This window comes from Cyphellophora europaea, assembly GCF_000365145.1.
Source record: "Cyphellophora europaea CBS 101466 unplaced genomic scaffold supercont1.4, whole genome shotgun sequence".
In the NCBI taxonomy this organism is placed as follows: Eukaryota; Fungi; Ascomycota; class Eurotiomycetes; order Chaetothyriales; family Cyphellophoraceae; genus Cyphellophora; species Cyphellophora europaea.
In genome coordinates this window covers 2,362,077-2,385,239 of record NW_008481810.1, presented here as the reverse complement: position 1 = coordinate 2,385,239, position 23,163 = coordinate 2,362,077, and the positions used below count along the sequence as shown (strand labels likewise).

The 23,163-nt window shown below is 54.2% G+C and overlaps 10 protein-coding genes across 10 annotated transcripts; 5 read left to right on the top strand and 5 right to left on the bottom strand.

Moving 5' to 3' along the window:
* Positions 1-942: 942 nt before the first annotated feature.
* HMPREF1541_05144 (uncharacterized protein) lies at positions 943-2,561 on the top strand (the record flags this gene model as incomplete). The annotated part of the gene is made up of 4 exons (XM_008719485.1): positions 943-1,427; positions 1,475-1,625; positions 1,670-1,990; positions 2,037-2,561. The coding sequence occupies 4 exons, from the start codon at positions 943-945 to the stop codon at positions 2,559-2,561; spliced, it is 1,482 nt and encodes a 493-aa protein (XP_008717707.1).
* A 748-nt stretch (positions 2,562-3,309) lies between these two features.
* HMPREF1541_05143 (uncharacterized protein) lies at positions 3,310-4,296 on the top strand (the record flags this gene model as incomplete). The annotated part of the gene is made up of 1 exon (XM_008719484.1): positions 3,310-4,296. One exon carries the CDS (start codon positions 3,310-3,312, stop codon positions 4,294-4,296), a length of 987 nt encoding a protein of 328 aa, XP_008717706.1.
* Positions 4,297-5,176: 880 nt separating this feature from the next.
* On the bottom strand, positions 5,177-6,025 carry HMPREF1541_05142 (uncharacterized protein; the record flags this gene model as incomplete). Its single annotated transcript, XM_008719483.1, has 1 exon — positions 5,177-6,025. One exon carries the CDS (start codon positions 6,023-6,025, stop codon positions 5,177-5,179), a length of 849 nt encoding a protein of 282 aa, XP_008717705.1.
* Positions 6,026-7,312: 1,287 nt separating this feature from the next.
* HMPREF1541_05141 (uncharacterized protein) lies at positions 7,313-9,973 on the top strand (the record flags this gene model as incomplete). The annotated part of the gene is made up of 2 exons (XM_008719482.1): positions 7,313-8,975; positions 9,021-9,973. 2 exons carry the CDS (start codon positions 7,313-7,315, stop codon positions 9,971-9,973), a joined length of 2,616 nt encoding a protein of 871 aa, XP_008717704.1.
* A 147-nt stretch (positions 9,974-10,120) lies between these two features.
* HMPREF1541_05140 (uncharacterized protein) lies at positions 10,121-10,579 on the bottom strand (the record flags this gene model as incomplete). Its single annotated transcript, XM_008719481.1, has 2 exons — positions 10,121-10,308; positions 10,360-10,579. The coding sequence occupies 2 exons, from the start codon at positions 10,577-10,579 to the stop codon at positions 10,121-10,123; spliced, it is 408 nt and encodes a 135-aa protein (XP_008717703.1).
* A 285-nt stretch (positions 10,580-10,864) lies between these two features.
* HMPREF1541_05139 (uncharacterized protein) lies at positions 10,865-12,787 on the top strand (the record flags this gene model as incomplete). Its single annotated transcript, XM_008719480.1, has 4 exons — positions 10,865-11,024; positions 11,089-11,382; positions 11,431-11,744; positions 11,843-12,787. The coding sequence occupies 4 exons, from the start codon at positions 10,865-10,867 to the stop codon at positions 12,785-12,787; spliced, it is 1,713 nt and encodes a 570-aa protein (XP_008717702.1).
* Positions 12,788-12,790: 3 nt separating this feature from the next.
* On the top strand, positions 12,791-13,612 carry HMPREF1541_05138 (uncharacterized protein; the record flags this gene model as incomplete). Its single annotated transcript, XM_008719479.1, has 1 exon — positions 12,791-13,612. One exon carries the CDS (start codon positions 12,791-12,793, stop codon positions 13,610-13,612), a length of 822 nt encoding a protein of 273 aa, XP_008717701.1.
* A 644-nt stretch (positions 13,613-14,256) lies between these two features.
* On the bottom strand, positions 14,257-15,473 carry HMPREF1541_05137 (uncharacterized protein; the record flags this gene model as incomplete). Its single annotated transcript, XM_008719478.1, has 2 exons — positions 14,257-15,014; positions 15,086-15,473. 2 exons carry the CDS (start codon positions 15,471-15,473, stop codon positions 14,257-14,259), a joined length of 1,146 nt encoding a protein of 381 aa, XP_008717700.1.
* Positions 15,474-15,866: 393 nt separating this feature from the next.
* HMPREF1541_05136 (uncharacterized protein) lies at positions 15,867-17,582 on the bottom strand (the record flags this gene model as incomplete). Its single annotated transcript, XM_008719477.1, has 5 exons — positions 15,867-16,128; positions 16,175-16,387; positions 16,440-16,636; positions 16,695-17,359; positions 17,414-17,582. The coding sequence occupies 5 exons, from the start codon at positions 17,580-17,582 to the stop codon at positions 15,867-15,869; spliced, it is 1,506 nt and encodes a 501-aa protein (XP_008717699.1).
* A 3,704-nt stretch (positions 17,583-21,286) lies between these two features.
* HMPREF1541_05135 (uncharacterized protein) lies at positions 21,287-23,074 on the bottom strand (the record flags this gene model as incomplete). Its single annotated transcript, XM_008719476.1, has 1 exon — positions 21,287-23,074. One exon carries the CDS (start codon positions 23,072-23,074, stop codon positions 21,287-21,289), a length of 1,788 nt encoding a protein of 595 aa, XP_008717698.1.
* Positions 23,075-23,163: the final 89 nt, after the last annotated feature.

The window sequence follows — 23,163 nt, the reverse complement described above, 5'->3', positions numbered from 1 at the left end:
GGGCAATGTCCAAAGTGACCATAAGTCGAGACACAAGCGTCTTAGGTGCCTGCATGGTCATGAGTTGGGTTCAGGGCCGACGCTGCATCTATCACTTACCGTAGTTATGCGTTTGAATGGATTACAATCGTTTCCAATCCATAAGCCGAGTTGTGGCTCAAATAATGTAGTGAAGGTCTCCCATAGTGTATGATGTAAGCGCAGAGCTTGTTCCCGACGCTCGACCTGGCCAGGTGTTGCGGGAGCCTCTGACGGGTCCCGCTCTTGAGCAGGCAGTTTAGGCAAGTCAGCGGCTAACGAAGTCCCTCGACGAGTCTTGTCCAGATTCTCCTTGCGCTTATTGAGCCAATGAGTGCTGCATGTCTTTGCTCGTCGCCGGCAGTTTGAACAGGGAGACCCGGAGTACAGGTGAGCATCACAGCCGATTCGTGATCGTCGACATTCATCACAGCTCTTGTACTGCTTTCGAAAGGACATACCGAGTGGCGTTCAGCCAAGCTAGGGCTGTATGAGGGGTCCTCGAACAACATGAAGCTGCGCACATTTGATATCTGACAGTGCTTGTCATAGCAATGTCGGGCGGTATACGGGCGAGGAGAAATGGTCTCGGAATTCGATCAGACGTCTTTGCGATCAATCATTGGCGGCCGGATTTGGTGCTGCAGCTGTGGATGCCGAAGCGAAGGGGTGGAGAAAGAGAGAGGGAGCAAGGATCAAAGTCGGGGCCCCGCGTTGCCTTTCGGTAGGTATCGGTTCCGATCATGTGAGCGACCTCGACCTTGCCTGCCGCCTTCATCTCCACGCTTCTGCTCGCTACCTGGCTCGGCGACCGCTGTGCCAATAAGTAGGCTGACATTCTCTTCGTCTCGACTGCCATGATGTTTTCTTCACTTGCCTGCAGTCATGGCGGTTCCAGAGAAAGACAGCTTCACTGTAGAGCCCATGGGCTCCAGCTTCCACAACGAGAGCCTTGACGGCCACGACAAGCACAAGGAAGTCCTAGGAGCTACTAGGGAGACTTTGGTTATTGACGAAGCCGTCTCCAAACGTGTTGTGCGCAAGTACGACTACCGTATTCTACCGCTGTTCCTGCTGATCAACCTTTTCTCATTCATCGACCGCGTCAACATCGGCAATGCTCGGCTGCTGGGGCTCTCGAAAGATCTTGAGCTCGGCGTGGGACTCCGGTACAATATCGCCCTGATGTGTTTGTTCGTTTCATACTGTGTGGTCGAGCTGCCGTCAAATATTGCCTGCAAGAAGATTGGTGGCCATGTCTGGATTCCTTTCCTGATCTTCTGCTTCTCCATATTGACCATCTGTACCTCGGTGGTCGAGAATCGACATGGACTATATGCCGTGAGGTTCCTTCTCGGATGTGCCGAAGGCGGCATCTCTCCAGGACTTGTTTGGATGCTGTCTCAATTGTGAGTTTATGGCGATTTCCAGCATTCTTCAACGCTGACCCATCTAGTTACCGACGGTCAGAATTAGGCTTCCGAACCAGCATCTACATCTCCGCCGCCAGCGCCAGTGGAGCTTTCGGTGGTTTGCTTGCCATTGGTCTCAGTCAGATTCCACGCTGGGGGCTCATACACACATGGAGGAACATCTTCTTCTTTGAGGTAATCCATATCCCCTCAAACAGTCTTCATCGCTGACCTTCCAGGGCCTTATATCCCTCCTTATCGCCGCCCTCGCCTTTTGGATAATTCCTCGTGGTCCAGAGACAGCCAGATTCCTGAACGAAGAGGAAAAAGACGTGGCTGTCAACAGGTTAAGGGTGGATAGCGCGGGCACAACAGAAGGCGGCCACACACGCTGGAAACACGTCCGCCAGGCCCTTCTCAGTCCGCACGTTCTGGCCTGTGGCGTGGGATTCTTCTTCGGCAATACCGCAGCCCAGTCATTCTCGGTCTTCGCTCCTAGCATCATCGCCGCTATGGGTTATTCGAGCACCCGCGCCCAGCTACTTTCTGTGGGTCCTTACGTGAGTATTTTCAATCCCCTAGAAAGTTCAGTGGCTAATTACCCAGGTCTGTGCATGTCTCTTTTCGATCCTGATCGGCTGGCTTTCAGACAGATACAAGAAGCGAGCGGTGCTGATCATCTGCTCTGTTCCAATTGGCATTGTCGGATTCTTCATGCTAGAATTCCTGCCGGCCGACCGCCCATCTGTCAAGTACGGCGCCTTGTACCTCGGGGCCACCGGACTCTATTCATTTCTGCCACTGTGGCTCGCTTGGGGAGTTAACAACTGCGCTACAGCAACTGTGCGGGCCTCAGCATCTGGCATCATCTTTACAATGGGCTCATTGGGAGGTATACTCGCACCTTGGATATACTTACCCAGCGATGCGCCAAACTACCGCACCGGCCACGCTATTCTTTTGAGTTTCTTATGTGGCTCATGGGCTTGTGCCATTGGCTTGTTGATGTACGTCAAGTGGGAGAACAAGCAGAGGGATTTGGGCCGCCGCGACCACATCCTGGAGGGCTTGACACAACAACAGGAAGTCGAATTGAGCAGCAAGCATCCAGCTTTCCGGTACATGACTTGAAGTGCAGAGTGTTCTAATCCTTGTGTGGGAATCTCAGGTGGACAGCACCGGAATCGACAAGATCGACCGGCAGACCTATCGGGCTCTCAGCCGAAACTCTGGGTGTGTTATACTGTGTCGAAACTGGTGCAGCGGTGTGACTCTGTACGTGGGGACACGGTGGCTGAGTCTTCTTTAGCAGCAAAATGGCATGGGCATTCAGCACAGTTCCTAGTTGTTGGCAAGGTATCGTCACATTCCAACTGTTCTCTTCTACTATTTTCCTCGAACTCACGCTTGGAGTCCGTGCCATCGTGAACATGCTGAATGGTAGGATGAAGAAGCTATGCGATCCAATGACAAGTCGCCGTTGTCTACCCGGCCGCTCTCCCTCGAGCATGGCATGGATGGGCCGATATCGGTTGTTACCCTTACCATTCCATTCAACTCCTACCCCGGATGAACTTGATCCAGTCGGTACCGTCCGGCGCAGAAAACTTTCGGGTCGCTCATGGTTACCGTTCGCTTGCTACACTTGCAAAGAAAGAAACTTGTTAGGTATCGAGGTATCTCCATCCATCCTTTTCCCCAATCCTCCAGTCTTGGAGAATTGGAGTCGTGGAGAAGGAGAAGACGGGGTAATCCCGGAAGCGCGTTTATACTACTCCCTACCCACTACTATTACCGCCAGAATATAAGGTAGTCAACCTAGCTTCCACGCTCCAGAAGGGCCTCAGCGTTCTTGAGCACCATCAATACTACCACCGCCATGAAGATCAAGGTGTCAGACGCGGAGCAGCTCGCGCACCGCGCCCTCGTCAAGCTGGGCTATGGCTCAGCCGAGGCCTCGAAGATCAGCCACCACCTCATTGACAGTGAGCTTCGCGGCTACGGCGTTGCCGGGCTGGCACGCATCCTCAGCATCGCGGATAGGTTGAAGGGCCAGCCGCCACAGCAGACCGTGAAAGTAACGCGCGAGGCGCCCGCAACCGCGCAGATTGACGGCCAGGACTCGCTGGGCTATCTGGTCGCCTACGAAGCGACACGGATGGCGATTGAGAAGGCGAAGACCACGGGCGTGGCGGCTGTGGGTGCCAATGGGACTTGGTATACGGGCATGCTGTCGTACTACGCCGAGATGGCTGCGGCCGAGGATTTGGTGGCGGTCATTGCTTCGAATTGCACGGCCTGGGTCGCACCAGAGGGAGGCTACAAGCCCATGTTTGGTACGAATCCTTATTGCGTTGGCTTTCCGTCTGGGGACGTGCCGATCATTTACGATATCGGCACTTCAAAAATCATCCATGCGGACATCATGCTTGCACGGAGGCTTGGACGGGAGCTGCCAGCTGATTCGGCCTTCAACAGCGAGGGCGAAATGACGATTGACCCTCACGAAGCATTGCAGGGGGCGATGGCCGTGTGGGGCGGTCACCGAGGTAGTGGGCTGGCGATTGTTGTGCAGCTGCTTGGGGTTATGGCAGGGTCACCAGCCTTTCCGCCTGATTTAGAGGACTTTGGATATATGATCATAGTGGTAAATCCCGCCATGTTCCGGCAGATTGAGGAGTTCAAAGCCGAGATCGATGCGTTCTCGGCGAAGATGAGGGATAGTCCGCCTTTACCCGGTGGCTCGCAGCTGAGGATGCCCTTTGAAAGGTCAAATGGTATTCGGCAGAAGAACCGTGAGGCTGGGGAGATTGACGTGGAGGAAGGCGTTGTTGATCGGCTAAAAACCCTGCTGGAGGGGAGCTAGTGAACAATCCAACGAAGCATGTAGTAAATATAGAGAAATGACTTTCTCTTCAAGACAAGAAATCTTAGCGCTGATGGTGAGGACAATAGGTCAATCATTTGAAGGCGTGAATATAATTACAAAGTACACGGCGCGGTGGAGGTGGCATTTCCGACCTCGGTCCGTCGACCGAGAGCGCCCCTCCTGGCCCCCTTGCCCCTCCTCGATCTCGCACTGAGTGTCTTCTGATTTCAAAGGACAAAAATGAGGACAGCAAAATTCGCAAAAAACAAATTCAACGATGCGTGAACCGTGACTGTTGGATCAGTTAGATCTGATCCTCCATGCGTTTAGAGAGCCTGTAATTCTTACCTCGAACACGGGCCTCGAGCATGGGAAGCTCGAATTCTACCCTTAAACTATTCACGCAGCTTTTCAGGTGGATATCGAACATAAATATGAGCAATCCGAATATATATCCGGGCCGCAGTGCAGCGCCTAAAAGTCAGTGCTTTAGGCAAGACTCGGTGCCCCTTGGTACGGTCTCCACTGGGCCTTGGTCAGGCCGGACTCGATTTGGCAGGAGCGCTCCACCCACAGTCGTCGACCTGTAGATACGAGGCAGTAAACGGCGGAAGATGCCAGCAAAGTTCGACAAGAAGATCAGAGCGAGAACGCACAGGTGTGCCTGGTATTGAAATGAGACTAAACGGGGTATAGTGCTGAAACCCAAAGATGGCCGACTACAATAGAATGCCGCTGCCGTGCCCGCGCCTGATCGACGACTCTGCTCCGAGAATCGCTGGACCAAATACCGTTCCATCGATCCATCACACGCCGGTGAGACGCAAATTCGCCAGGCCAAAGTTTCAGCTCAAGGACTGAAACAATTCGATACTAATTACCACCCGGGTACTTCCATTGATGTTCTTCGCATCAGTTTACCTCGTCGGATTTTAAGTCCGACCGCTCCCTCATCGACGAGCGCCTTCCAGCGCCGTCCTATACTGTCGCGGTCCTTGCCGAGTCTCCGCGCGCAGTCGTTCCACGCGCGCTTTGATAGCTGTAGTTTCTCGAGGACCGTCTCTACCAGTATGCGATCATCATCGACCGACCAGGCTGGGCCGTCCATGCTGGTCAAAGTTGGTGAAGGACCGTTTGACGGTCCGTAGCCAGAGTCAACATCGTCGTCCGAATCTGAAAGACAGTCGTGAGATAGTTCGGGCATGTTCAGGTCGCCGTCGTGATCCTGTTGGTGTCGATTTTGCGTTCCGACCGGTGGCGCATCGAGAGACTGGAAATCTGCGGCTGACAGGCCAAGCGGCATGTCTAGCGGTATGCGTCGCCTTCGCTTTGGCGTTGACAAGATGTTGGTGTCTGGTGCATGCTCTGACGTACTTGCGCCGTAATGTGTATTCTGTAAATCAGCCTCGAACTCATCGCGGCCACGCTTCTTTGCGCCGCGAGGGATCGTAGCGCGTGGACTTCTCGGCGGTGTGGTGGCCAGCTCGTCACCAAAAGGATTGCGCAACTGTCGCGCAGGTGCTCTGGGAGGCGGTCGAGGTGCGCGGAGCGGGTTTCCAAGGATGCTGTGCAGGGCGCGACAGCTCGACGCAAGTGTAGGATCGTCTGATGATGTTGCTGTTTTGGGTAGAGGTGTATATGCAGAGAATGAGGGGAGTTGAGGTCGGGTTGGTCGGGGTGCGGTCGACGCAAGGCCGTCGCACGGGAACGCTGAAGGGAGCAGCATTGCGCCGGAGCAGCTCTCGTTGGCGCGCAGCGGTTTTTCTTGTCGCAAGTCGCGCCGAAATGGTCGCAGTGATGTGGTCGATCGATCGTAGCTTTTTTTGAAGAACACAGACACGGGTTGGGATAGCAACGGTAGGGTGATGAGGGTAGGTGTAGGAGTATGCAAGGAAGCAGTTCGGCACGGCGCAGGATGATCTACGAAAGTGGGCGCTCCCCCAGCTCACGAGCAAGGGACACTAAACGCCGTGCTGTCATATGACAGCTCCATGGTCGGGGGACGGTACCAATTATTGTCCTTAGCGCCTCTTTTTCTTGCGCTTTGCTCGTTCGAGCTTCAACTCAGTCGTCGATGTTCACAGCAGTCCACGATCTACACGTCCACGTTCTAGACGAAGTCGAACCCTGCATCATGAAGCACATATCTCCGATCGTGACGACACATTGTACCTCAGACTTCGATCCACCTCTAAATTATCGATAGGCTTGACCGGAGAATTTGCGACCTTGCTGCTGCCACTCGTTGCGAGCAAGGAGCTGCTGCGAGATTGACGCACTTTCGCCAACGCAAGCTAAAACGCGTCGACGCGTTTCGCGTTTCCCGCTAACCTGAAAATGGTCTTAATTGGCTTGGCTTGCTTGACGGTCGCGAACACCTCTTCGAATGCACATCAGGACACGAAGCGCCTCTCTAAAATCACATGCCGGCGGTGTTGTCCTGTCCAACAGAGATGGCACGGGCGTCGTTGTGGCCTCGACCTGGGTAGCCATCTCAAGCCACGTGGGCGCTAATAATGATGATACAAAGAGAATCGACCAACCCCTCGGCGGCCCGTGCGATGCTGACGACTCTATCGCCTCGCCTCGCCAACGTCTATGCTCGACGCACTGTTTGCGGAACCCGTGGACGCCGACAATGGTGCCGCTGTCAGGTGTTGCGCGGCCTTCGCCCGATCATGTGTGCCATTCCCTTTGTACTGCCGTCGCCTAGATTTCGACATCCTGCATGCGTCCGATCTCCCCTTTATCTCTTCTCAGACTACGGCCGCGTTTACTGAATCTCGGCCTCGCAGCTGACTCGATAGATGGAGTTTGCCCAAGCGAACAACTGCTTTCGTCGCCTCGTCGTGACTCTGCCTTCCTGATACGGGCAGAGTGTATGCTACTGACTATCGTGGGTAGAACAAAAGATTATACAAAATGGTGGCGACCGTCTGCAACTTGTTGCCTTTGGGAAGGCTTGTGCAACCCTCTGACTCTACCCAGTACCTCCGTGAGGGAGACCGACAACATGCACAACCTCAACATGAACATGCTCGTCAGCTTCGTGCTTGCGGCATTGATTGTCCAGACCGACGCCTTCTGGCGTCTGTCCTGTGGCAGGATTCAGATGGGGAGAGTTGATCCTATCATCAATCCAGGTGCCATCTCCGGACATTCTCACACAATTTCCGGACCCATCAATTTCAACACCACATCAACCTTCCGGAGTCTGCAAGCCGCATACTGCACGTCTTGCGGCATCCAATCCGACAAGAGTGCTTATTGGACGCCTCAGCTCTACTACAGATACCGGAACGGCTCCTTTACTGATGTCCCAAACGGAGGCACTGTCATCTACTATCTGGATCGTGGTGATGATAACCTCAATATCGTGCCATTCCCGCCGGGCTATCAAGTCCTCTCTGGTGACAGTGCCGCACGTTCGTACAACAGCCAGGCCAAGACTTACGGTGGCACCGCAACCAACAAAGTCTCGAATCGACCCATAGCTGATCGTGTCAGCTTTGCTTGTCTGGATTACGCCAATCCAAGCCCAGAAACCCCTAGACTTCAAAAGACTAACTGCCCAGGAGGGCTCCGTGCACAAATCCACTTCCCCAGCTGCTGGAACGGGAAGGATCTTTACAAGTCTGATCAGAGCCATGTCACCTATATGTCCGGGATCGATATTGGAGTTTGTCCTCCAACACATCCGAAACTATTTCCCCATCTCTTCTTTGAGGTCATCTACTCGGTCAACAATGTCAAACCGGAGAGTGGCGGCTACTTTGTTTTTGCCAACGGCGACACGACTGGTTACGGCTTCCACGGCGACTTCTTGAACGGCTGGGACCCGACAGTCCTGGACGCTGCCATCGCTATGTGCATGGGCCGAGGACGCGCCGTCAACGATGGCTCCATAGAGAAGTGCCCCCCTCTCAATGCCACATTCGACCAGTTTGTTACCAAGAATTGTCCTGAGCAGCCGCCCATCATCAAGGAAAAGACTAAGGGTCTGCTCAGGACGCTTCCTGGTTGCAACCCTCCGACCGGAGGTCCATTGCGAGCTGCACAGGCCATCTGCCCGGTTCAACCAAATCTACTGCCACAGGACAACCTGGACAACTATGTCCGCAAGCTGCCGATCGTTGGCGACATGGTCAAAAACTGGCAGTACGTGGGATGCGGCTTTGATCAGGGTTCCCCTAAGATGCTCCCAAGTGCCCTCCTGCAAACGGACAACAACATGACAATAGAAACATGCCAGAGCTTCTGTACGGACAACAGCTACGCGTATGCCGGAGTCTCTAACGGATATCAATGTTACTGCGGCAATGCCCTGGTGAATACACTTCAGGGCAACGGCGTTTGCTCTACCCAGGCTCATATCGTCTGCAACGGCAACAACCTGCAGTACTGCGGTGGTCGGGATGTCGTCCACATTTACAAGAACACGAAGTCTAGCGTCAAACTCAGAGGCATCCCTATAATCAACGAGACCAAATTGCAGTTTTCATCAACTGACGGGACAGCAAGCGAAGCTACGTACGCGGGCTGCTATCCAGAGCCTGACAACGGTCGTGCCATGGCTGGCGGCTTGATGTATTCCGACCCGGCCATGACTAATGAGAAATGCGCAGCCAAGTGCCTGTCGAACAACTTCAACTTGTTCGGGACGGAGTATGCTGGTGGTAAGTAATGAATAAATTCTCCCCAACTTGTACTAACAAGATCAGAATGCTACTGTGGCAACAGTATCTCGACGTCCGTCGTGGACCAGAAACAATGTATAATGGTCTGCAAAGGAGACAATACTCAATTCTGCGGCGGCCAGAAACGACTGAGCTTGTGGAGTATCAACGGCGATGTCCCTTCTACGCCTGCACCTACAACCGGCACCGGTACTGGTGGTGATAACGGGTCGGATGGTGGTCTTGTTGTTATTCCGGCCGCGAACGCGCAGTACCTCAGATGTGTCTCCGATACAGGCCGGCCTCGCGCCTTGGCCGCCATCTTCAAGGAAGAAGGCACGTTGATGTCAGTAGACTACTGCGCCGCTCTCGCCAAACAGCAGAATTATGCGTACTTTGGTCTCGAGTACGGCAAACAGTGTTTACTCGGCGATGTGCTCGCAAGCACCAGCACAACCCTCCCCGCCAACGGCTGCAACCTCCGCTGCGCAGCTAATGCCAAACAGTTCTGCGGCGCTGCCGGAGCAATGTCGCTCTATAACAACACCGCCTATACTCCCCGAGTCGTGCAGACCGTCAATATCAAGGACAAGGATAACACAGATGTGACCTTCAAGTACAAAGGCTGCTACCCCGACAACTCCGGCACCCGTACGATCGGTCCCAATTCGCAGCCTCTCGACAAGACTAACAGCGTAGATACATGCGTCAAAGCTTGCTATGACAAGGAGTTCGATTGGGCCGGCGTCGAATACGGCTCTCAATGTTACTGCAGCAAGACCGGCCTGGCTGCGAACATCCAGCCCAAGGCTGACAGCGATTGCAGCATGACTTGTGCTGGCAACGTCACGCAGAATTGTGGCGCAGGTAGTACTGTACAGGTGTACCAGTTGCAGTTGGCACAACCTGGTTCACTCGACAGAAGAGAAGCGGCCGGGCATTCGAGGATCAACATTGCGCGAAGAAGAAGGTATCTGGCGATGCCGTGGCGACGGTGAATAGGATGAAACGTGTTTCTTCCCCTATGTATCTATCGCCGATTGCTCGTTGGTGTGGGTATCTCATGATTTTCGTCCGATGAATGCACGATCATAGCCTCATAACGCCGCCTAATGCCTAGAAGTTGCAACAATAGTTCTCCTCTCTCATCTCTTTCCCTGTGCCTTGCGCTCCTGTTGTTTCCGTTTCCTAGCCTGTAGCTCGGGGAAGATAACATTGTTCCTGGGCTTCCTCGACTTGGTGACGCGGTTCTTCGAGACGCGGTTGGTCTTCTTTGCAGATCCGGCCTTCTTGACCGGCTTCATTTTCGCACCTCGGGCGTCAACGTCCATCTCTGTCTCTACATTAGTGAGCGTTCCCAGCGAATAAAGTAACGTATGCGTACCCTCTTCGTTCGCTTCGGTTGCGTTCGAATCCTCCTCCTTCGTGACTTCTTGCTCGTCTACAGCCATTGCTCTCTCATCCTCCGGCTTTGGCTTCGCTGCTAGTTCCTGCAATTTGGCCGATAGACGCTCGGTTCTGGCGTCCATGGCGGGCCCGAAGACTTTGGATCGGAGAGCAGCATTGTTCCGCTTGCGCGTGGACGCACGTTGGCTTTTGGCCATGTTGGATGTTTTCACAATACCTGCCTTGGGGATTGGTTCTGCGTAAGCGGTTGTAGCACAATGTTTTCTGGCGTTGCGGGACTACAAAAAGTGATGACAATCGTAGAAATTTTGGGCGGGCATCTGGATTTCTCAGCCTTTCACTCAGCCTTGTGGCGTGGTGAAGTGGGAGCGACGACGTCTGATTCACAGCAAAACCCCACCTTCCTTTCTACTACCAGCAGCCTGTTCCTCTTATGCTCTACGAACGCCTCTGAGCGCACCAACAAGCCCGAGGCCTGAGTCATGGCCGCCAACGGCTACCATACCCCGCTACAGGATCTCGCCAGAGGCTTCATCGCAGAAGTCAAAGGTCTGACGGTCGCGCAACTTAAGGACCTGCTGCGGCGACAAGGTCTGACAGTTAGTGGTGTCAAGTCAGAACTCCAGATACGGGCTATCGCCAGTAAGTGGCTCAGGCGCGAGTGACCTCCCTCTCAGGTTGCCAGGCTAACCAGGTTGCGCCACAGATATCGAGAAAGCACAGCATGCGGGCGATCGCTCAGCCTTAGAACTCGTTCGACGACAATTGAGAGGCGACAATACTGCTCACAGCAACTTCAGCTCGCCATACTCGAGCCATACTCCCGCATCCTCCGCATCGCCATCTTTCAACCCTTCAGCCCCACATCTGCTACATACCTCGAGCTACGGCATGGCTCCAGGCCGTAATCCATATCAGCCAACGGCTGGTGGTGTACGGTTCGAAAACTCACCGTTCTATACGATTTTGAGGTCTTTGACCAGTGTTGTGGAGTTGAAAGGTAGGTCACGTTCGATTTGAGAAGAGTCGCTCTTGACAATTTGCCTAGTACGCGAAACCACCAGAGATGCGGCGCGCGCAACTGTCATTCTACCACAAGATGTCGCGGAACAACTCCAAAGAGATAATAAAGCAAGGGTGATGGTGTTCTGCACAGCTGACAACACCGGCTACAAGGCGTCTGATATTACATTCCCTCACCAGGTCGAATTGAAGTGCAATGGCGAAGAAGTTAAAGCCAACCTTCGGGGCCTCAAAAACAAGCCGGGATCTACTCGACCAGCCGATATAACGCAGTTCATCCGCAAGAAGCAACCTGCGTTCCGAAACGAAGTGGAAATGGTGTACGCTCTCACTAACAAGGTTCGTCCGTTCTCCTGGAACATCATGCAAAATCTCCCCTCCCATCCTCTCCTTCCTTTCCTTTCCGATATCTTACTCGAAGATCCGTATACTTACAGGGAAAACCCTCCGCGCAGAAGTTCTACATGATCGTCAACTTCGTGGTCAAGAAGCCGGTCGAAGACCTCGTCCGAGAAATTAGACATGGCAAAGCCTTGTCCAAAGAATCCGTCCTTCGAGAGATGAGAAGAGAGGCAGCCGATCCTGACATCGAAGTCTCTTCACGAGTGATGTCACTCAAATGTCCCCTGAGCTACACTCGACTACAGACGCCCTGCCGAGGCACCGGCTGTTCGCACAATCAGTGTTTCGATGCCACATCCTACCTCCAACTCCAGGAGCAAGCACCAACCTGGACTTGCCCTCAATGTAACAGGCCTGTACCTTGGTCACAACTGGTGCTCGACCAATATGTTCTCGATATCCTCAATAATACATCGAAGGACACTGAGCAAGTTACCGTCGAACCGGACGGAAAATGGAGTCTTGGTCAAACGGACAACACCACACCCGCTGCCAGTAACAAGAAGCGGAAACTAAATGCAACACCAGATTCCGATGACGATGATGATCTGGTAGTTATTGATGACAGTCGACCGTTCACGAACGGCAGCACCATCACGCAGACTCTAACACCTTCCTCAGTTCGTACGCCACCTCTCAACGGCCGCGAAGATTCTGTTGCCACTTCACAGCGCTCTGCTTCCAAACGACCACGCCAGGAAGTGATCGACTTGACTCTCAGCGACGATGAAGATGATCAAGATGCGCGACCGCCTGTCAAGCGCACATCGACTACGACCAACCCATACACAGCTTCAAGTATTGGGTCTTCATCGCTTGCGGCCTTCCGCTCCCGCCCTCCAGACGCTGCGCCCTTACAGCCTCCCTCCAACCGGTACTCGTTCCAATTACCTCCTATCAGCTCTCCGCACAGTTTTAACTTTAACAGCAGTACTTCGAGTCCGAATTATGGGTATGGGGGAGGTGGCAGTAACTACTAGGGAATGGCTACGTCATCTAGCGGCTCGTCAGATAAGGAGAGAGGAGTCTTGAACGAATCCAGGAGCAAAGCGTGTCAGGATTTTGGATCCTTAGCGACAACATGCCTACCAGGCAACCAGGAACGCATTATGCTGGAAGTGCAGCGGGAAGCGGCACCGCGGACGGACAAGTGGCCACTGATGGCGCATGAGAAACTACAACTTGTGGATACCATGCGGACCAAAAAGGAAATATCCATCAACTGGGAACACGGGGCCGAAGGTGCGCGTCTGGCTAATGCAAAGTCAACTACCGGTCATACCGGACATATTACTGCGTGGATCAATTCATCCATCGTGGCACGACCTCCAGAATGGACCAGCACCCCTATTGCATCACTATTTCCACCTGCACCTACGCTTACAGCCAGATTCGTCCCTTTCTCGATTCCCCACCTCCCGGTCCCCAATTCGTTGCCTTTCGCACGCGCACATGCACATACCACGTACCGAAAGAGGCAAGAAGAAAAGATTCAGGAGACGAGTGCACAGCAAGCTCAATCTCAGTCTGTAACTCAGCCTGGGCAGCCGCCAGCTGGGGCAGGCGTCGCGTGGCGAGAAGCCGTCATCGTTGTACATGGAGCGTCTGGTCCACTGGGTGGACACGGAGAGCAGAAAATTAGCATTGACAGGAATGCGAACAAGGCGAAATCGAAGAACGAGGAGAAACGACGAAAGGCGAGGCGAATGAGGAAGAAGAGGAGCAAGGCGAAGAAGGTGACTGCAGGCTTCAAAAGAGAGGAGAGGGCTCCAACCTTCCACCTTGACCCGGCGTTTACTCTTTGACGTGAGGTGGTATTATCTTTGGCATCTCCCTCACACTGGAGCTACAGTTCATCTGCAACTCGCAAAAAGGATGTGTCTCACGGTCTACTTGGGGGTGGGATCTTATTTATTAGCGACGGTGCAAAGGGCGTTATTCATGGCATTGCGGGTTAGGCGGATAGGCGGCCGAACGGAATGGACGAACTGGGTTTCATGAGAGGCATTTGTTCATCGGCATGGGAGATGGTACTTAATGGAGGGGCATTGGTAAAGGAGTTGGGCAAACGAATGCAATTTAACCGGAAAGCTGCACAAAGGGGCATGAATGGTCATGGGCGGGAATATTGGTTTTTAGCCAAAGCACGGCCTGACTGCGACTGCATAGCGCTCGTTTTTGAGCTCTGGGGATTGGGTTATTCATCATTGATTGAGGTCCGCATAGGAGGGATGCTCGGACGAGACTATCAAAAACTTCCTTTCTACTCAACTCATTCCAATTGTCTCTGTCTGGACTGCGTAAGTTTTCAATGTCCGCTTGCTCCTCTTAGCCGCGCTCTCGGCCATTGCCGGTCGCGTGGCCTACATTTGATATCTCTTGTGTGTCTTCTTACGTTTCCTTCGGCTGAAGTAAGTAGTCCGGAGAATGTCGGCGACTTGCGCGTCTCTCACCGCCTGACAAGCACGCCGACCACACACCACCGCTTCGCCTCCCACTTGCCCTCGCCCTTTCGCTCGCTTGCCCAGACCCAGTCGCGCCGCCGCTTGTCCATGTCCATCTCGAAGATCCTCGCGAGCCGGAGCTTACCGACGCAGGCACGCTCCTCGGCGGTGAGGTGGCTGTAAGGCTGTGGTTGTGGTCGCTGCTCGTCGATGTCGTCGCTGTGGGGTGATGACATGCTGTGGCCTACGGCGAGGTCGAAGAAGTTTCGCACTATGGCTCTGCCCGTGTGGAAGCCCGCTACCACCAGCGCACAAGGGACGGAGTTCATTTCGTCTGTGTCTTTTGAGATGCCTTGAGGCAGAAAATGGAGGATGGTGCGCAAGATGTTTACGTGCTGGCTGGGCATCCATAGGCAGTCGGCCACGATGATTTTGTCTGGGCGCGGATAGCCCTTTTCGGTCACGGAGGTAGCTGGTGGCAAATCCGAGGCGAGAGGCGGACTTGCAGGCTTCCCGTATTCGGCGGGCTGATAGAATGTGGAAGTTCCCCACGTGTAGCCGTATACTAGGATGGACTCACAGGCTGCTGTGCGAGGCTGCGGGTTGTGGGGCGGGATGCTCTCGAATGCAGGGTGGAGGTAGAGGTTCTCACGAACGTTGTGCACGATGGCATCGTTGGTCAGGGCTGGGGAGGATGGATGATCCGTGATTGTAACAGAAAGGGCATCCACCAGGGCTGCAATGAGGGATGGTAGTGCCGTTGCTGGGAAGAGTTAGCGGCTGGCACGAGAATCTGGTAGGGAACCTACCTCAACGCAGGGCCAGCTCACGTACCGGCGCCGATCTCGAGTGTTCTTTTGCCGCGAACGCTCCAGTACCTTTTGTCCCAGACTATCCGCTCTGGATCATCGTCATGTTGGTCGATGCTCGTGGGCTCCCCTTGGCCGCCCGCGCTTGCCTCTTCGATGGCATCTGCAGCAACGACTCCAGCGTTCCAGAGATAGTGCGCGAATAATGTCCGGCCCTGTTCTTCGTCCGGATGCACAGGTATCTGTAGAGTCAGAGGGCCGAAGCGAGGGGAGCGGTAAGTGATATGCGCGCCCGGGGAGCCCCAGGAATTGATGGCATCATCGGTGAAAATTGTGGTCAGCGCAGATGAAAAAATGTCTTCGGCTTCTGGGGCGGGAGGAGCAGGCACCGAGATGCGTGTCAGAAGGGACATGCCGCGACTCTCGCTGTATCAGACACGCACAAGAACTACCATGTGGAGTATACGCGTGCGCGAACAACCACCAGCGCGTTCTTATCAATTGCAAGCAGTCGTCTCGTGGTGGGATGCGATGCAGTGAGGGGAAGCAGAACTCGTTGGAGAAATTTGGGACCAAACACGCCAAGTTTTGCGGGGCCAAGGGTCGACAGAATTGACAGGACCGTGACTAAGACAGGCTCAGCAATTCTATGCTACTGCTGTTAGCCAACACAGCAATCTAATGTCGAGCAGGAAGCTGAGGTAAGCTCCATTCGTTAACTCCCCCCACGCCAGCAGTCGTCGTCTATCTTGAGCCAACGTCGCGCGAGTTCATCACGTCGACAAGCGCTGCACAAAAAGTCGAGACTAAGCTTCAACCCGCTTCTCATCTCTGACACCGATCCGGTCATCACTCTGCACGCGGTCCTCACTGCTGGAGTCGTGTATCTCTGCCGCACGACGCTTCTTCTTCCAGATCCGATCCTCGATGTATCTGATGACGACCAGACCGGTGCCGAATGCCAGAATGGCAATGTTGACAGTGAATCCGCGACGGTAACGTGGTCGGTCGTCTTGGCGGAACAGCTGTGCTCCGTAAATGCCAGCTGTGTTGGCTCCCATGATAATCCTGCTTTGGTCAGCGTCATTACTGTGAGTCGAAAGGGTATACGTACATCGCCATTGCAAGCGCTCTTTCCTCAGAGTCCGTGCACGTCAACGATAGCCATGTTATGTTCAGAGGATGCGAGAAAGTGCCAAATGTCTGCGTCCAAATAACACCAAAGTACCGCACTCCACGGGAGTTCAGCTCGGTAAAGGTTCGATTGAAGACATAAGCCAGGACATGACAACTCATGCCTGCGAGCACAGTCTCTCCGCGACGATCACTGATTTGGTTAGCCGCCATAGGAACAGACTCAAGCACTCTGGCAGACTCACAAATGGTCCGACACATAGCTGAAAGCAAACGAGACAGGCGTCTGTAGGAATAGACCGACGGACGCCAAAGCGTTGCTGGTCAATGCCGCGAATCCGAAACCGTTGACCAGGGAAGGAGCGTAAGTGTCGAAGGCACGTTGCGGGCCATTGTTGCAGAGCGAGATGGTAACGTGTACCCACACGCGCCAGTTGGAGAACTGTTCAATCAGATCAGTCTACCGGCCCATCTATTAGCAACGGCTGATATCGACTTACCGCCTTCTTGAACGCGGCAATGCCGATGCGTTTCTTCTTCTTGCCTTTCATGGGGTCATCGAGCAGTACACGCGTGTTGAGGATGTGAATCTCCCGGTCCGTAAACATCTTACGTTTCGGCAGGAAGGTGGAGTGAGGGCTCTTGAACGAATCCGGAAGGCAGAAGCCCAAGACCATACCCGAAGCAATGGTGAAAAGGCCCATGATAGTGAACAGCCAAAACCACCCCGATTGCCCGCCGACGCCCCGCATATGCAGGATACCATATGCAAGGAGCTTTGACGAAGCTTGACCAAGTTGATTGCCAAAGTAGAAGATCATGACTCTTTTGGCAGTCTCTGTTCTGGTATACCACGTCGACAAAGTCCACAAGCCGCCAGGGATGAAGCCTGATTCCGTCACACCAAGCAAGAAGCGACTGGCAATGAAGGAGCCATAGTTATTTTGGAACGCTTGGAATGTGCTGACGGTGCCGAAGAGAAACAGCTGCAGAGTCAGCCACTTGCCGGGGCCCACGCGGTATAAAATCATGTTGGATGGGATCTCGAAAAGCACGATGCCCAAGGACAGCATCTGCTGGCCGATGTTGAACTGGTTCTGGGTGATCCCAATATCTTCCATCATGTTGTCGGTAATGGCGTTGGAGATATTGCCACGGTCAAGCTCTGCAATTCTCCACGTCAGCACTGGGCAGACGGTGGTGTTTACATTCAACTCACGGAGGCAAAAGAATCCCAGGGTCAGAAGCGGCATGATGATGAGGTCGAGCTTTCGCTTGGCCTTTGCCTCCTCCTCCACGGTCCAGTCTTTCTCCAGGGTGAGCCCCTGCTCATCTTCTGATGGGCGAGGAAAGTCATCGGGACGGACGTCCTTGCTGTCGGAACGCATTGTGGGAGCTCAATCAGTGTGACAATTCTCCCTCCGAGAAAAGACTATGTATGAGTCCAATACGGCCATTATTAACCTCGTCCATGCCAAGGCGTTCACAAGCCCAAGTCCGCCGTGGTGGACTTGCTGAATATCTGGGCGGAAATGATGTTATCGATGCATGAAGCACGCCATCCACATCCCAACGAACAACTGGGCTGCATTCCGTCCCTGCCGAGCGTTGGCCAAGCGTTGGCGGCAGAGCCAAGAAACGCCGCCGCCCTGCGTCCTCTACCACGCACCACTTTCGAAGGGCTCACCCAGAAGAGCTTATCCATACAACATCCCGGAAAAGTTGGACATGGCTTTCATCGGTCGGTCTGGGTTGCACCAACGTCAATGTCATGATCGAATACAGAATCGCGTCAGGGTGGGATGACGAGGAAATACAAACGCCAGCCAGTGGAGCTTCAGTAGCGGGTCCCCCGTTGACGATCCGTTTCGGAGCAATCGACTCGCTCAACTAACCACGGTGGTTCCTGCCCATGTGCAGAGATCTCACGCCTTGTTTTGTCTAGGCGGCCGCAATGATGATGTTCGTGTGTTGAGCGTGGAACTCTCACAGCTGTACAGAATTTTACTTGACCAGGGCGAGCACGGCCCCACGCGTTGTCCTTTGTGTCGTTTACCGTGCGACTGCAGCTTCGCTAAACCGAGCTACATTCGGACCGACACAGCACACTCGTAGGAGAGACCGTGCAAGGACAACCATGTACTCGGCTCGGATCTTACATCATGCAGAACCTGGCAGCAGTCCAGACCTGCGCAGGCCTTCGCTCAAGCTAGGATTGAGCTGTTTGCAGGCACAAACGTGGGATACAGCCAAAATTGACAGTTCGCTGCTGCCATAGACAACTTTCTTCTGCTCGAGCAAACGCTGAGATGAGTATACATTAGCAATCGGCGCTATAATGAGTTGGGTGGGCCCCTAAACGATCAGGCCTCCAATGTCCGGAACACACACCGACAACCGGTTCTCTGTCCTTCGTGCTATCCGTGAAGTTGTCTGAGGCTGTTCTGGTGTTTCTCCGGGAGGGTCACTGCAGAGTCACCTGGAATCCTCATTGATTGCTGACCGTACCAATTGTGAAAGCTTTTCTGCCTAGTTGCTTGCTCTATTACTTTGTTCTGGACACAGGTAAGTTGAGTGTACGAGAAGTCATACCGGGCCCAATAGTGCTTGCCGGTACATATCAGACAAAGACCCTTCCGCAAGACAAATGCAGACTTTGGAAGGCTATGATTGCTACTGTGACATGCTCCTTCTGATAGCAGGTGGTACTCTCCCTATTTCGCAAAGATCACTTCAGCATTATGCCACGGGAATCTTCCATATGTCTCGTCAATGCGATGACGAGGCCGTATCAACGACGGTGCTCTCCTCGGAACAACGTTATGATCCCCTGCAATTCAGACGAGAAATTGGGGTGCCCTCCAAATGACCATATCAACAACTTCTGCTGATGTCCTTTATAGAGTCCAGCGCCCTCCCTGATCCTACAGAATGGAGATACAGGATATGGCAAATAAAGAACTGTACCCTCCCTAAGGTAGTATTGTGGAGCCCCGAAGTTCAGACCAAAAAGTGTAGTGCCCTCCAAATGACCATATCATCGACTTCTATCAATTGACTGGATATACACGGGTGCCTTCCCTGGTACCTTGTACTCAATGTTCAGCTTGATATAGATTTCAGTTCTGGTGAGTCCGGCACAATGAAGCCAAAAACTCTGTTCCCTCCAGCAATTTGCAGTGAACTCACCCTTACTGGTGACACCGTTAACAAACGGTTTAAACAGGCAGCCCGCAGGCACCAGTTCGTAAATTCACTGGCATTGATTGGACACCTGTTCAATTGCCTGCTATTACTTTCTTACAACGTTCTTCCAACTTACATCCATTACCATCCTGGCTTTCAACCGTTTTGTGAGCAACGGCGAGGCCGTATGCCTCGCAGCAACCATTGCCGAGCTCTCTGAGGGTCTGCCATGGTGGACGACCCCTGAAGGGGCAACTACAAGCCATGACAAGATCTTGGATGGTATTCGAGCAGGCGAGAACCCCTGTCCCGTGGACTTTCTCAACAACCTCAACCTCATCGCCCGTCTGTCCTCCGAAAAGGCGAAGGAGGGACGCAACACCACCACTCTGACCTTCTTCGACAGAAGAATTGAGGTCGCCCAAGATGCCATTGCACGCAGACAGCAGATCGACGCCATCGTGGCAAGACAGCACCCAAGCCTGAGCGTTGAGCCCCCAGAGGGCGAGAGATATGCACTGCTCGGCGACTATACCGCTACTGACACATGGATTGCCTGGCGAGGGAAAGAGAAAGTCACTATGGTACGACTGGAGAAAGTGTCGAAAGACGACATTTAGCGGGCCACTGCAGATGGACACTCTAGCGACGCCACCAACGACGAGCAGAGCCTCAAAATCAAGTGCCCAACTTGCAACCACGACATTATCAGACGCTACAATGAAGGCAAGATCTTTTGCGGCCGTCCAGGATGTGCTAGCAGCAACGATAGCAGCAATTATGCTTCTCTTCCGCAGGAACGAACCTATGCTACGACCTACCTCAACAACCGCGACTCCATGTCGAACTTAGACAGCCGCCCATTCGAATTCCTGTCTACTCCGCCGACTCAGCTCTCGAAAACCGACTTCCTTACCATGATCAAGGGTAAAACTACCACCAAGCCAGGCTGGAAGTCCTATCTCTGCCAGAAATGCCTCCGTTTCAACTGCAGAGTCTACTGGAACCGCCTCGAATGCCGTGTCTGCAAGGTCGTCCTCGACATCAAGCTCCCAGACCTCCAATTCGAAGATCTAGTGGAACCACAATGGCTCAACATGACCGACACCTCCGGGATCGCCGGCATCAAAATCCCCGACTGCGCAGCAGTCCAACGCACCCGCCTCCCCTCAACCTCACACTACATCGCCGAGCGATTCGACCTAGCCGAAAACAACGCCGTCTACCTCATCATCCCCAAGCCCGCCGCAAACTACGAGCCCACCGGCTACAAAGACCAATTCACCCGCGCCTGGCAAGCCGTGCAGTCCGGGCAAATCCCCATCGAGCGCGCCCTCATGAAGGCCGGCAAGAGCAAGGACCTCCGCACCGCCTGGTTCGGCCACAACTACGGCGTGCACTACAAGATGCACATGAACTGGCACTCGGACGGCGAGGACAGCGTCGTCGCCCGCACCCCCATCGCCTTCACCTCTCTGGGCTGCCTGGCGACCATGAAATTCGGCCTCAACGCCTCTTTCCGCTCCGGTCGTCGCACGTTGGGCTCGGCGACCTACCCGCCCATCGTCCCCGGAACGAAGCAGCGGGCCGCCAAAGAGGCGCTGCCGGCGCGCTTGGACAACGGGGAGATCTCGCATAGCCAGTGGGAGGGGGGAGTGCGCGGCGGAGAAATTCCCGAGGACGTTGTTGGAGTGTCCCTTGCCTGGGACGGGGACCGTCATCCACATGTAAGTTCGGGGAATTGTGGAGCGAGGTACCCTGAATGACTCGCCTGATGGAATCCGCGTTTATATTCACTTTTCGATATATAGGTACATATCTCACCATTCGGGATTCTTGTCTGATGCCGATGCCGACACCCCAGCACTTTCACAGCCGAGTATACTTCGACATCTGAATCCAACGCTCAAACCCCTTGCCCCTCCTCGAGCAACTTCTTCCCCACATCGCGCAGCAAGAACTTCTGAATCTTCCCCGACGCCGTCTTGGGGTACTCGTCCACCCAAAACACATACTTGGGCACGAGGTGATGACTCAGCTTCTCCCTTACCCAGTCCCTCACCTCTGCGCTCGAGAGCTTGGCTCCCTTGCGCGGCACCATGAACGCCGCGACGACCTCGCCGTACTTCTCGTCGGGGAGACCGACGACGCTGACTTCGCCGACCTTGGGGTTCGCGAAGAGGCAGTTCTCGATTTCGAGCGGGTGGATGTTCTCGCCGCCGCGGATGATCAGGTCCTTGATGCGGCCCGTGATGGCGATGTAGCCTTCCTCGTCCATGCTCGCCTCGTCGCCCGTGTGCATCCAGATCTTGCCCTCGTCGTCCTTGAGCATTGCTTCCGCTGTCTTCTCCGGCTGGCCCCAGTACTCCTTCATGACCAGATAGCCATTCACGGCCAGCTCGCCGCGTTCGCCAATGCCGAGGATCTTGGTGTGGTCAAAGGGGTCCACCACCTTGGCCTCGACGTGCGGTAATAGCCGTCCCACGGTATTGATGCGTTTCTCCAACGGGTCGTCTGTGGTGGTCATGGCGCTCACCGGACTTGTCTCAGTCATGCCGTAGCAAATGGTCAGCTCCGTGAGGTTCAGCACCTTGTGCAGCTTCCGCATTAGCTCCGCGGGTATGCTGCTCCCAGCTGCGATGCCCGTGCGCAGATGCTGGAAGCCCTCGTACGGTACTGTGCCGTTACTGATCAGCTCTAGCTCGGCGAGGAACATGGTCGGAACGCCGTAGAGTGCGGTAGCCTTCTCCTCCTGCACTGCCTTCAGCGACGCCAGGGGATTGAATGATTCCGTGGGAAAGACAATGGCGGAACCGTGTGTGGCCGTCGCCATGTATCCGAGGATGCAGCCGAAGCAGTGGAAGAGTGGAGGAGGACAGACAACGATGTCGGCCGGAGTCAACAGCATGCGATCACCGATCTGGTTGCCATTGTTGAGGATGGAGCGGTGCGAAAGGCAGGCGGCTTTGGGCATGGATGTGGTGCCGCTTGTGAACTGGATGTTGACAATGTCATTGTTGGAGAGCGTGGCGGAGGGGGTGGGCACGGACGAATCGCTATCGAGGGACAGTTGTGCCCATGGAGTAGCAGCGCAGAGCTTGCTGACTGGTACACGGCCCGCGGAGTTGTCAACTAGGATCACAGACTTCAAGCTCGGAATCGCATCGGAGGACAGCGAGGAAGCGGCGAGGTCATTGACCAAGGACTCGAGAATGGGAACGTTGGAACGTGGTGGTTTGAAGGGGAGATTTGTCTCTGCGCCAATGACCAGGTGTGTTGCTTCGAGGTGGTTGAGCGCCGAAGCGATCTGAGTCGCGTTGAAGGCGGGGTTCAATGGCACCAGGATCGCCCCAAGCTTAAACAACGCGTAGGTAACTGTAGCGAACTCGACGTTGTTGCCGAGATGTACACAGACTCGGTCGCCCTTTTTTACGCCTTGACTCTGTAGACCTTTTGCCAGAACATTACTATTCAGATCCAGCTCATGGTATGTGAGGCGCGTGCTCTGATGCCTGGAGATGACGGCGGGCCGGTCGCCATGTTCTGAGACTATACGGGCAAAGTTCTCTCCGACTGTTTCTTCGAGGAGTGGCGGTTCGAGGGGACCTTTGTTCCTAGCCTGGGAGAGGAAAGTCCGTCGAGCTTGGGCGAAGGCAGATCGAAACGCGTGCCGAGGTCGAACGAGGCGATACATGGCGGTGGCTCATTGCAAGACGAACACGCACCGAGAGCTTTGGGGATCGAGGTTACACAGCTTCCATAATCTCACTGCTAGCTTCTGCC